This window comes from Babylonia areolata, chromosome 19 (assembly GCF_041734735.1).
Source record: "Babylonia areolata isolate BAREFJ2019XMU chromosome 19, ASM4173473v1, whole genome shotgun sequence".
Taxonomy (NCBI): domain Eukaryota; kingdom Metazoa; phylum Mollusca; class Gastropoda; order Neogastropoda; family Buccinidae; genus Babylonia; species Babylonia areolata.
In genome coordinates, this window is record NC_134894.1 from 51,532,715 (window position 1) to 51,545,294 (window position 12,580).

The 12,580-nt window shown below is 41.3% G+C and overlaps 1 protein-coding gene across 8 annotated transcripts in view; it reads right to left on the reverse strand.

The window, feature by feature from the left end:
• Positions 1–12,580, reverse strand: part of LOC143293827 (histone deacetylase 4-like) — a 239,966-nt gene that overhangs the window by 11,712 nt on the left and 215,674 nt on the right. For all 8 annotated transcript variants that reach the window (XM_076605101.1, XM_076605107.1, XM_076605108.1 and 5 more), the window contains 3 exons: positions 11,767–11,984; positions 10,847–10,965; positions 5,752–5,885 (listed from right to left, as the gene is read on the reverse strand). In XM_076605101.1, coding sequence (XP_076461216.1) covers positions 5,752–5,885; positions 10,847–10,965; positions 11,767–11,984 — 471 coding nt within the window. The remainder of the gene's footprint in view (positions 1–5,751; positions 5,886–10,846; positions 10,966–11,766; positions 11,985–12,580) is intronic.

Below are 12,580 nucleotides of genomic sequence, written 5' to 3' on the forward strand. Positions count from 1 at the left end.
ACACACATCATGTGTAGTCATTGTGATACCGCTGTCAACACACATCATGTGTAGTCATTGTGATACGGCTGTCAACACACATCATGTGTAGTCATTGTGATACAGCTGTCAACACACATCATGTGTAGTCATTGTGATACAGCTGTCAACACACATCATGTGTAGTCATTGTGATACAGCTGTCAACACACATCATGTGTAGTCATTGTGATACAGCTGTCAACACACATCATGTGTAGTCACTGTGATACAGCTGTCAACACACATGTATAGTCATTGTGAAACAGCTGTCAACACACATGTGTAGTCATTGTGATACAGCTGTCAACACACATCATGTGTAGTCATTGTGATACCGCTGTCAACACACATGTGTAGTCATTGTGATACAGCTGTCAACACACATCATGTGTAGTCATTGTGATACAGCTGTCAACACACATGTGTAGTCATTGTGATACAGCTGTCAACACACATCATGCGTAGTCATTGTGATACCGCTGTCAACACACATGTGTAGTCATTGTGAAACAGCTGTCAACACACATGTGTAGTCATTGTGATACAGCTGTCAACACACATGTGTAGTCATTGTGATATTTGTGATACAGCCATCAACACACATGTGTAGTCATTGTGATACAGCTATCAACACAAATCATGTGTAGTCATTGTGATACAGCTATCAACACAAATCATGTGTAGTCATTGTGATACAGCTGTCAACACACATCATGTGTAGTCACTATGATACAGCTGTCAACACACATCATGTGCAGTCATTGTGATACAGCTGTTACAACATTCTATGTTTCGAGTCCCGTATTACAGAAAATACAGTCTGCTAACCATTAAATTAGCTCCCCTGAGAGCTTTTTATCTCCTGAGTTCCATAAGCTAAAATTATTCACCTCATTGTCATATTTATGGCGAAAGTTTTGAAAGTTTGTACGAAGTTCAAGTTATGTTTGCAAAGCCATGGCTGAGCACAGACAAACCTCAACACTTGCACTAGTATTGGAAGAAATCTTTCATGATGCAAATAGTAGAGATTTGTCGACTGAATGAGATAGAACTGCATGAAGTTGATGCCAAAGACGCTGATTTTGACATGGAGGGGGTTGGGAGGTGGAGTTGCTTGAAGAAACTGAAGACAGACAAGATCAGCTGATTCAAGACACAGGTAGGTGTTTACGAGGTTTGTCAATTTATTATTTGCTTTCTGTTTGTTGTAACAATGAATATGACTGCATAATGTGTTTTGAATGTGTTAGCTGTAGTAAGTAGCTTCGTCAGTCACTGATCAGTGTGTATGAGTGAGAGAGAGTGAGTCAGTCACGTGTGTACTGTGTGTGACCATCACAGCGCAAGGTGGCGTGGATTGCTGGCTGGCTCATTGTTGATGACAGCTTGTGTTGCTTGCCTAGAACTTTGTGTGTATTCATTCCCAAGCGTGTACTGGTTTCTTGTTGTTGTTATTATTGTTGTTATTTTGTGTGTGTGTGTGTGTGAGAGCGAGTGGGGGAGAGTGATGTTTATAAAACTGAAATCAGTGAATGATATACAGAATTGTATGCCTAAATTACTTTGCAAATGCAACACTTGTATAAGTGTGTGTGTGTGTGTGTGTGTGTGTGTGTGTGTGTGTGTGTGTGTTGTTGTTGTTGTTGTTGTTGTTGTTATTTTGTTTTGTATGAGAAAGAGAGAATGAAGGGGGTGTGGCATACCATGAACCAGTTTCAGTGTGTGTGTGTGTGTGTTGGGGGTCTGGGGGGGGGGAGGGTAGGGGGGTAGGTGTGTGTGTGTGCATTCCAGCATCTGAAAAAAATCAGAAATAAAATGACACCATTTCATAACCTTTTTATATGAAAAAAAAAAATAATAATAAAAAAATTTAAAAAACCTTCCAAAACCCCAACAAACTAGTCTTTTATGCAATGTGTTACAGGTATGCAGCATGGTGATGATCATGATGTTCATCCTGGACCATCTGGAGTTGACAACTTGCCACAAACCTACAGCTGAAGACCAGCAGCAGCAAGACCAAAGGGCAGTAAACAAGCCTCTAGTAATTCTGGATTACAACAAAAACATGGGTGCCATGGACCATCATGACCAACAGCTGCAGCCCTTCGATGCCACAAGGAAAACCCTGAAGTGGTACAAATAGCTGTGTGTGCATTTTCTACAAACTGCTGTGCTGAATGCACACATCCTCTACAAAAAAGCAGACAACAGCAGTACACTCCTGACTTCCAGAAGGATGTAATTAGTGCCGTGATTTTTGGTGACCAAGACCCAGACACTGCTGAAGATGACCACGCTGTTCATCTGTGTGGACGACACTTCACTGATGTCATCCCACATACCCCACAGAAGGCCCGGCCACAAAGGAGATGCAGAGTCTGCTGGAAGAAAGGACAAAGAAAGGATGTGAGGTTCTACTGCCCAGACTACCCCAGCAAACCAGCACTTTGTCTTGAAGACTGTTTCCATAAGTACCACACACAGCGTTTTTACTGGCGATAGATGCTGGGTGAGTACACCCTTTTCATTCTTTGTGTGGACTGTGTTGGAGTCTTATGGACCTGGACACTGTTGCTCAGCCTTGACAGTGTGTATGGTTGATTACAACAGTCACAAGAAAGACTGGTTGATAATCTACATGATGGAATGACAGTCCCATTTTTTTTTTTTTTAAATTGCATTTTATGGAATTTTTGTGTCAGATTGACTCATTATTTGAACATATGAGTATTAAAAACAAAATCTTGGTTCATTTTCCTTTCATTTCATATATACGTTTATGCACTTATCTTCAATACTTTTTTGAAATATAAGCAAATTAAAATCATTGGTGTGTTTTTCTTGTTTTTCTGAAAATTTTCTCAGCATAGGCTATAGCAAAATATACTAGCAGTGAAGGGTTAATGAACAGTGTTAATTCGACTGAAGGTTGTAAAATATAACTGTAAAGGTGTGAAAAAAAAACCACCAGCAGATAACAGAGCAGACGAATGGAGGAACAGAGCCGAGTCCAAAACAAAAAGAAAACACATCAGATCCCAATCCAGTTTTCTGAAGATGACATCACTACTCAGAAAACAACATCCGCTATTAAAAGAGCCATAATGGAGGAATTTCATTTTATGGCAGATGCAGCTTATCAGGTGTGTGCACCTTATAAGAGTTCAAAATAACTTTTTTTTCTATAAAATCAGGCACTGCAACACATTCTAGGCCGAAAAGTACAGTAGTCATTGTAATAAGCTGTCAACATACACATTCTGTGATGTCATTGTAATACAGCTGTCAACGCACCTATCATGTATACTTATTTAATACAGCTGTCAGTACATAATAAATCATAACATCATGTGTGGTCAGTATAATACATCATGTGATATCATTGTAATACAGCTGTCAAAACACACATCATGTGTAGGCAGTAACACAGCTGTCAACAATCACATGTGCAATTGTAATACAGCTGTCAAAACAAATAGCATCGTGTGTAGTCATTGTAATACATTTTTGCAAAATTTCTTACAGGAAAGTACTGATGATCTCATTAAATGGAACGAACTTAGCCACAGGTCACTTCACCCACATAAAAATAAGAGCATGTTAACCCTTAGTGTGCCTAGGGATTTGGCAAACAACTGATTCCTATTTGCCAGAGAATTTTCACAAATATATGGGTAGGTGTCAGAAAAAAAAATTCAAGGTTACTTTCTTAACTGACACAGGTAAAAGAATATATTTTTCTGAAAGAAAATTGCATGGGCACTACAGAAAAGAATGTTCTGGTGTGATGAAATGAATATGTGACCCACAAGAATCTTTCAAACAATAAACACATAGCACATACACATACACACGAACAAATACACCATGCACACAGACACAGACGCACAAACATCAACACACACACCATCCCTACCAAAGGAATGTCTGGATCAAAATCATCAGCCCACTGTCAAACCCACTGATCTGAAAATAGGACCACCACCACACCCACCCCACTGCCTCTCCCCTTCCGTCCTGTGTCCTGATTCACTCTGCACACTGCAATTTGGTACCTCCCCCACCCCTACTACTACCGCTTGCAGGCCTGACTGTCACACCCAATGCTTTCATCATATGGATACCCCAGTCTTCACAATGAAGGCAACTGTAAACAGCAGGTCCTCCACACAGCCATGAAGCTTCCGGGTTACTGGGGTTGGGTCGAGCCACTACCTCTTCCTGAGCACTTCACAGAGTGCAAGACCTATGTGTTCTATTCTCAAAACACTAAATGCTGTTTGCTGGCAAGGTCCAACTATGTACTGATCTCTTGGTGAAGACTCAGCTGCTGTTCCTCACCTTCCTCTTCCAAGTGATCATCAGACTGCAGTTTATCTTCGTCTTCTTCAATCGTTCATTCTTTTTTTTTATTGAACAGTGGCTAAAACCTGTGTCACTACATTTAGTTTTGCTCACACCTGGCAGGGACAAGTTGTTGCTATTTTGCTTGCCCGCCTAGATATAGAGTTGTTGACTTGCTCCAGTCAACCAATAAAGTCTTGTGCAAAAACACATTCCTGGGTGAAGTATGGTGTTTCCAAGTTATCATATAAGTCTGGGGAACCTTGGCGAATCTAAAGCTACCAATAAATTCCAAATCAACAAAAAAGATTTTGTTTGGGTATGGCTTTCATGACAGCCTAAAGGTTAATAACAACCAGACAAAAGAAACAAACGCTTTAAATAAATTTCCATCATGCAAAGACAGTCCAGAAAACCTATCAAATTGCTAGAATTAAGCATTTCCTTGACCCCCACTGATAGACATTGTTTTTTTCAAGATCATATCCAGTCCTCAATAGATAATGTATCAACTCTATGTAACTCTGCCAGCACAAACACAATGAAACCATCACTACCTTCATATAGAGTGGAGTGATGGCCTAGAGGTAACGTGTCCGCCTAGGAAGCGAGAGAATCTGAACACACTGGTTCGAATCACGGCTCAGCCGCCGATATTTTCTCCCCCTCCACTAGACCTTGAGTGGTGGTCAGGACGCTAGTCATTCAGATAAGACGATAAACCGAGGTCCCAAGTGCAACATGCACTTAGCAAACATAAAAGAACCCACGGCAACAAAAGGTTTGTTCCTGGCAAAATTCTGTAGAAAAATCCACTTCGATAGGAAAAAAACCCCAAAAAAAAACTGCACGCAGGAAAAAATTCAAAAAAATGGGTGGCGCTGTAGTGTAGCGACGCACTCTCCCTGGGGAGAGCAGCCTGAATTTCACACAGAGAAATCTGTTGGGATAAAAAGAAATACAAATATAAATAGGGGGCTCAAACTGGTACATCTGGATTCAAGACTACAAACAAGCAAATATTCTCCCATCAGTCCAAAGGTTACAATATAACAGGAATCACAAAGCACAAGATTATGATAGGAAATGCACCACCAACATTAACAGAAAGATTTCCTACTAATCCATCAAGAAACACCCAAAAAGTCCATATCCCAATGCCAAGGACTGATCTTTTGAAATCTAGTTTGGCTTACTCAGGCCACTCCCTGTGGAACTTGCTCTCAGAGATGATTAAAGATCATCACTGACAACCACCTTCAAAAAACATTATCTATGTTGTTTGTATTTTAATTTAATTCAATTCATTCCACTCTGCTCCAGCTGTCAGAAATTGTTCAAGTCCACAGGCAGTATGAATCACCAGCTAGCAATGCTTACTTCTTCACCCAGCAGAGCTCGCACACAGGTCTCAGTGGCATCACAGATGCTGGTGATGTCATAACCACCCTCCAGCGTCAATACAAGCTTCCCTCCAGCCACCGACATCAGCTCTCGGGTCATGTGACCAAAGCCTGCACAACACAATTCACACACTTCAACACCACAGTTTTCACATCTCCACTTCTGCACAGGAATAATCAGCATGAGCGAAAACAAGAACAGAAGACATGCAAACTAAATATTAAATTTGGTATCACTGCAGTCTGCGATTCTAGTGCTGGTCGCAATGTCAGCAACAATATCCTTTTGGCACCGTTTAGATGTCCCATCAATGAATATTGTCAACAATCAATTCAGACAGTTGTGCTCCACACACACGGATAACAGTGTTGTGAGCCTCACTCTGAACTCACTGCCTTCACCTTTTACCTGACCATACTTTATGTGCAAGCCGATTATGACATAAGAAAAACGATGTTGTCGACATTAGAAGTAAGCAGTTGTTAAAAAAAACAAAAACATGCTGAATATCACACAGAAAAAAAAAAGAAGACAAAACCAGATAAAACAGATTTTTGACAGCTGAATATCACATGGAATTAAAGATTACTGATAATAAGGCAGGCCTCTGACATACCATGATTTAACATTGCTTCAGTATCGCTGATAACCTCACACATAAAGTCATGAGCTTTAACTCTGCCAACTTCCACCTCACTCTGCATGCATGTGTCTGGGTCAGTCAGTCACACACAGAGTGCTGCATGCAAAATCACTTCTGCATTTAGTAAGCCATTTTACACCTTTACAGCTCTCTTTATGATTTAGTTCACAGTTTTAAGTCATGATGTTCATCACTCTCTATATTTTGAAAGCATGAAAACCATATTTGATCGATTTTATTGTTGAATCAGCAAAGATTAGAAACATGCCACAGGCCATTCACCAAGGGAAGAGTAGTAGAGGTCGGAGTAGTGTTCCGCCCATCTCTCCATCTGCTGGCTAGGATCGTTGATTATTTCCCAGTGGAAGATTTGAGGAGGGCAGTCTTGCTCTGTGTTGGTCCCAGTGCCTTCTTGATACCATCATACATCCCTCGGGTGTTGCCTCTTTCAGCAGCATTCTGTATCTCTTCGATGAGCTCTGTCCAGTACTCATTTGCACATCGCCTGGCATTAAACTGAACCTTACTCCTGGCGGCCTTGACGATTTGCAGGTTCTTCTCACTGGGTGACCATTTGTACTCGGTGAGTGCAGAGCGCTTGGCCTCAATACTAGGAGTCATCTCTGATGATTTGGCCTCAAACCAGTTGTGGGACTTTGCGGTTTTCTTTCCAAATGTGGCCATAGCAATGCGGTGCATGATGTCTCATAGCGTTTCCCATCTTTCTGTGGCAGAATCTCTGGGCTGCAATGCATCAAATTCTCTCTCAAAGGCCTCTGCGAACTGTCCTACAAGGTCTGGCTGAGACATCTTGTTGACGTCAATGCGAGAGTTTCCTTGTTTCTTTGAGCAGTGGAACTTCTTTGGTTGCAGTCTGATCTTGCAGCATACCAGAGAGTGGTCCGTGTCGCAGTCTGCGCTGTGGTAAGAGCAAGTGTGGAGAAGGTTTTTGATGGCAGCTCATCTTATAATAATAATAATAATGGATACTTATATAGCACACTATCCAGAAATCTGCTCTAGGTGCTTTACAAAAACGCTTTTGATAACATAAAACATTATATCTATGTTACATACACACACCAAAATGTGACCACACACACACACGCGCGTGCGCGCGCGCGTGCGCGCACGCGCACGCACGCACGCACACACACACACTGCATACATACATTTTAATATACATGTGTATCTAACAGCTACCCTAACACATACGCACACATAGGCAGGCACAAACTTACATAAACACACGCACACACAATACACATTCATCTTACTAGGATCAGATCCAGTTGGTGCCAATGTTTTGAGCGCAGGTGCTTCCAGGAGACTTTGTGTTGGGGCTTCATCTTGAAGAAGGAGTTGGCGATGCACAGTTCATGGCAGTTACAAAACTCAAGTAGCTGCTGTCCATTCTCATTCATTTTCCCCACTCCAAAGGAACCGAGACAGGAGGGCCACGAATCGTTGTCTGCACCCACTCTGGCATTGAAGTCACCCAGGAGAACAAGTTGTTCTGTCCTGGGGATGTTCCTTGTGGTTGATGCGAGATTTTCATAGAACTCATCCTTGGCGTCGGAGAGGCAGACAATGTTGGAGCATATGCACTGACGAGAGTGACATAACCTTCAGAGGTGTTGAGGCGGAGAGTCAATAGTCGTTCTGAACCACCGCTGCCTGGTTCGATCATGTTCAGCAGGCTGTTCCTGACTGCAAAGCCTACTCCGTGCTCTCTTGGGGCATCAGAGCTCTTTCCTTGCCAGAAGGTGCAGTCCCTCTCCTTTAGTGTTCCTGAGTCAGCCAGCCATGTTTCCTGCAGAGTGGCAATGTGCACATTTAGTCTCTTCAGCTCGCTGTTTATGACGGCTGTCTTTCTGGCGTCACTGATGTCTTGCAGATCTTGGGAGAACCCAGGCATCATTGTCCGGACATTCCAACAGGCCAGTTTCATTGTTGATCCATTTCTTGAAGTTTTCTTTTTGCCTGGTGCGGAAATTAACAACCTGCTTCTCGGATATTCTCCTAATCTTCATACACCCATAGAAGGAGGCAGGTCATGGCGGGACAGCACCTTAACTGGCTGGGGGCTGCCCAGCTTGGGCGGGCGGTAGCTGTCCAGTGGGACGCGAGGGTCCCTCCCACCGTCAGAAGCAACCCCTGGCGTCAGCTCTATGCCAAATGAGCACTAACTTTTAACCTTTAACTGTTGCTTCACATGTTGTTCCGACGCTAGTGCTAGTAGCGAACCTGGAGTGTCCTCTCCAGGTTGTAGGTGCAAGGTGTTTGTGGATGGATGGACGGATATATGCCTGGGCAATGTAATATGGAAGACAGGCTGTTGCCCATGCAGCTTGTCCCCCCTCTCCACCTTGCTAACAGATCCAAAGGAACAGCAAGGCTGCTACGTTTTGGTGCCAACGCGGCCGCAGGAGCTGCCGGAAAGTGACAAAGTTTGCCATTCAACCGCCTTATGGGCCCCACACCAGATTTTCTCTCAGGGTTTACTCCCTTAGCTAGGTGGCCGCAGGTAGCTCTCCAGAGCTGGCGCCCTTTGATGGGCCATTTAATTCCACCATGGTGTCTAGCCACCCTCACCATCCTCCTGACAGGACTGGTGGGAGTGCTGGTTTAGTCGCCAGCAATTCGACCCTGTGACAGGTAGTACTGGGATCCAGGTTACCAGCAGCAGATATATCTATCTGACCTGACCATAACCAAGAGCAATGTTGAAAGAAAGAAACAGTCTTTTTTCCGGTTATGACCTAAAAATATATCCTGAGCTGCCCAGTCGATCGCGCCTTAATATGAGCTTGATCGCCCAATCGACCCACACCAAGGGAAGAACAACATGATAAAAGGAAATTTTCTTCTTAAAATTACGTTTAAGTAACATACTTACCATGACCCACTAGTGCAGACTCCAGCAGGGGTCTGATTCCTGTCCTGTGCACACTACTACCCACCTATGCGGAGAAAATGAAAGTAGCTATGGCCGATAACCTCCCGAAATAGGTTACCTCCCCTTTGTATCCCTGACTAGCGCCCTCTTTTTCCGGCAGCCATCTTGAATCCTGCTCCTGTGCTCTGCATACGGCTAATTTTTTTTTCTCGTATTTTCTGTCTGTCTATCTATTCTTTGGCGCTCTCGTTTTGTGTCTGATGATGAATCACAACAGGTCACAAAACTACATGGCCCGACTGGGCGATCGAACTCATATTAAGGCCAGACACGGTAGTGAAATTTTGACCAAAATCATGATTTTTTGTGATTTTCGTTTTTTCGCATAATTTGCTTCTTCAACATCTAATCTTTATAGTCCATTTCACCTGGGTACCATATTCACTAAAATAAAGCTTTAAACAGCATCAACATGTGTGATTTCTTGTGAGTACAAGCACATCTCTTTCTTTTCCCGTTTTCTCAGTTTTGTGTTTTGTCCTCGTAATACCATTTTTCGAAAACTTTAAAAGATAGCATGTTCAAACTTAGTACTTTCTTTCTTTATGTATTCATCTGTATTATTGTGCAGTGGTTTGTATAGTACTAGTAAAAGAATGAATATACACTCATTTGAAAAAAATGATGTCAAGGAATTTATACTCATTTCAACAAAAAAATAATAATAAATGTATTTATTCAAATTCCAAAATACCACTGCACTATAATAAAGAACAAATACAAATAAATCAAATAAAACAAACAGAAATAACATATCTATAAAGGTAATGAAGTTCTAAGATTTTTTTTTTTGTTTGTTTGTCTGCCATGGAAACCTTCACAGCGAATTGCACAAAATGGCCTTTTTAGACATGTTTAGTCCAATATCTTTGCATACCATGTCACAGAAAGCCATAAACTTCAAGTTTATTTCATACGTTTTTGTACTACCGTGTCTGGCCTTAAAGCGCGATCGACTGGGCAACTCGGGATATATTTTTAGGAGGTCATAACCGGAAAAAAGACTTTCTTTCTTTCAACATTGCTCTATTTGATATTGTAGAAATGTCTGGGAAAGCTATCAAGCCCACCTTTCCTCTGTGAACAGATGGTATCCAGCCTGGAAACTTGTTAAGCAAGAAAATGTTTGCTGATTCTCCCAATTTATAACTGAGCACCAAAAAAAAAAAAAAAACTGCCACAGTTATAAAGACATGCTCTCAAGATCTATCCTTGACTATACTTTCTTTTAATTCAAAAAAAAAAAAAATCCTCCTGCACAGCTGATGATACTGCTTTCGTAGGGTGCCATTTTCTACTGTACTGTTGTCATTGGTACCACTGTCCTGGGATTTTATTTCTCTTTTACTGTTGTTAACAATGGTCTGTCTAGAAGATGTTTCTTTCCATTACAATGTCAAATGAAAGGAGATACCAGAGGTCACACCTCAGCTTTAATGAGAAGGAACCCAGCACCAAAAGTTACTCACAAGCAGCTGACACTTCATATCCCCCCAGGGCAGTAGGATGACCTTTGGCCGCATCAAAACCCGACGAAACCAGCACACATTCCGGGTTGAACTCCCGAGCAATGGGCATGACAATGGTCCTGAATCACACAGTTTATCATATTCTGTTTATAATTCAACCCATATATTACAGTCTATTACTACCTCAGCCCATATACCTCATTCTATTTGTAACTCAACCCGTATCACACATTCTGTTATATCACAACCCAAACATTCATATTCTGTTAGTAACTCAACCCATATACCAAACTCTGTAAGGAATTCAACCCATATATCACATTCTGTTAGTAACCTCAACACAAGTATCACATTTTGTTAGTATCTCAACCCATATATAAATTTCTGTTGGTAAATCAACCTCTATACCACATACTATTAGTAACTCAACTCATATACCATGTTCTGTTAGCAACTCAACCCATGTATCACATTCTGATAGTCCCTCAACCCATGTCAATCAGGGGTACCTGTGCTGTTTGGTTTCCTTCATGGGATGAGTGATGATGTGCAGATTTATTATACATATATCTTCACAACTGAAAATCCGTTTGAACTGTAACATTAACCTAAAACATAGAATGCAAACAAAAACAACGTAAAGGAGACTGCTCATCTTCATTCACAGAAAATAAGTTTATGACACTGTACTGACATTAAGTACACTCGAACATTTATTTCCTGGAAAAGTGTTGTTTGAGAATAATGGGCAAAGAATCTGTAGACACAAATGACAATAGTGTGAAAAGCCAATTTACATGCTCAAAGTTTAAAAAAGGATGGGTGTTTTCCCACAAGTTCTGATATCATTTAACATTCTTCACTCTGGTGGTCCACACAAACATTCTGGTTCAAGTCCAAATACCAAAGCAGGTCATTACCTGAAAGCAGTGAGATACTCAGCATCTCCCATGGGGGGGTTCAGCCCCCCACCAAACGCAATGTTGACGTTGTAGCCCTGCCCAGAGTCCGCCCCGCACTCCATAGAAGCCCCAGTGCCAGGAAAAAAATTGCCATTATCATGGCGATGAATGGATATGTAGAGGACGTGGGGGTCATCGTAGAACACCTGCTGTGTTCCGTTGCCATGGTGCACATCCTGGGAGGTAGCAGCATCACCATTATTATTACTACTATTGATACTGATATATTATAATAGTGGATTGGCTGAATTATCTGTGCAGCATACTACGCAATGCACAATGCACTTATGCAGGGCCTTTCATTTTTGCTCGTAACTATTCTTTCTTTACACTAAAATTGATCCTTTTTGTGTGTTGCTTTGTAATGTGTATCTAATTATTTCTAACAAATTCTTAATAAATTGCCAACACTCAATATGAACAGGATTAAGTGTAAAACAAACAGAAGGGGTTTACTGGATTGAGCTGGAAAGTATGATTCTTGCCCAATGAAAAAAAAAATCAGGAAAATGAATAATCAAACATTGAGAGAAAGAGACAAAGAGATAAGTTGATGAGGAATACAGATTTGCAAACACACCACAAATTATTGTCTAAATGAAAACACAATTGACAGATTGCGTCAGCTTCTTCATTCTTCACTGTCTTCATTCATACAATAAATAACATACATACATACCTTATATATATATATATATATATATATATATAGAGAGAGAGAGAGAGAGAGAGAGAGAGAAAGATATATATATATATATATAGAGAGAGAGAG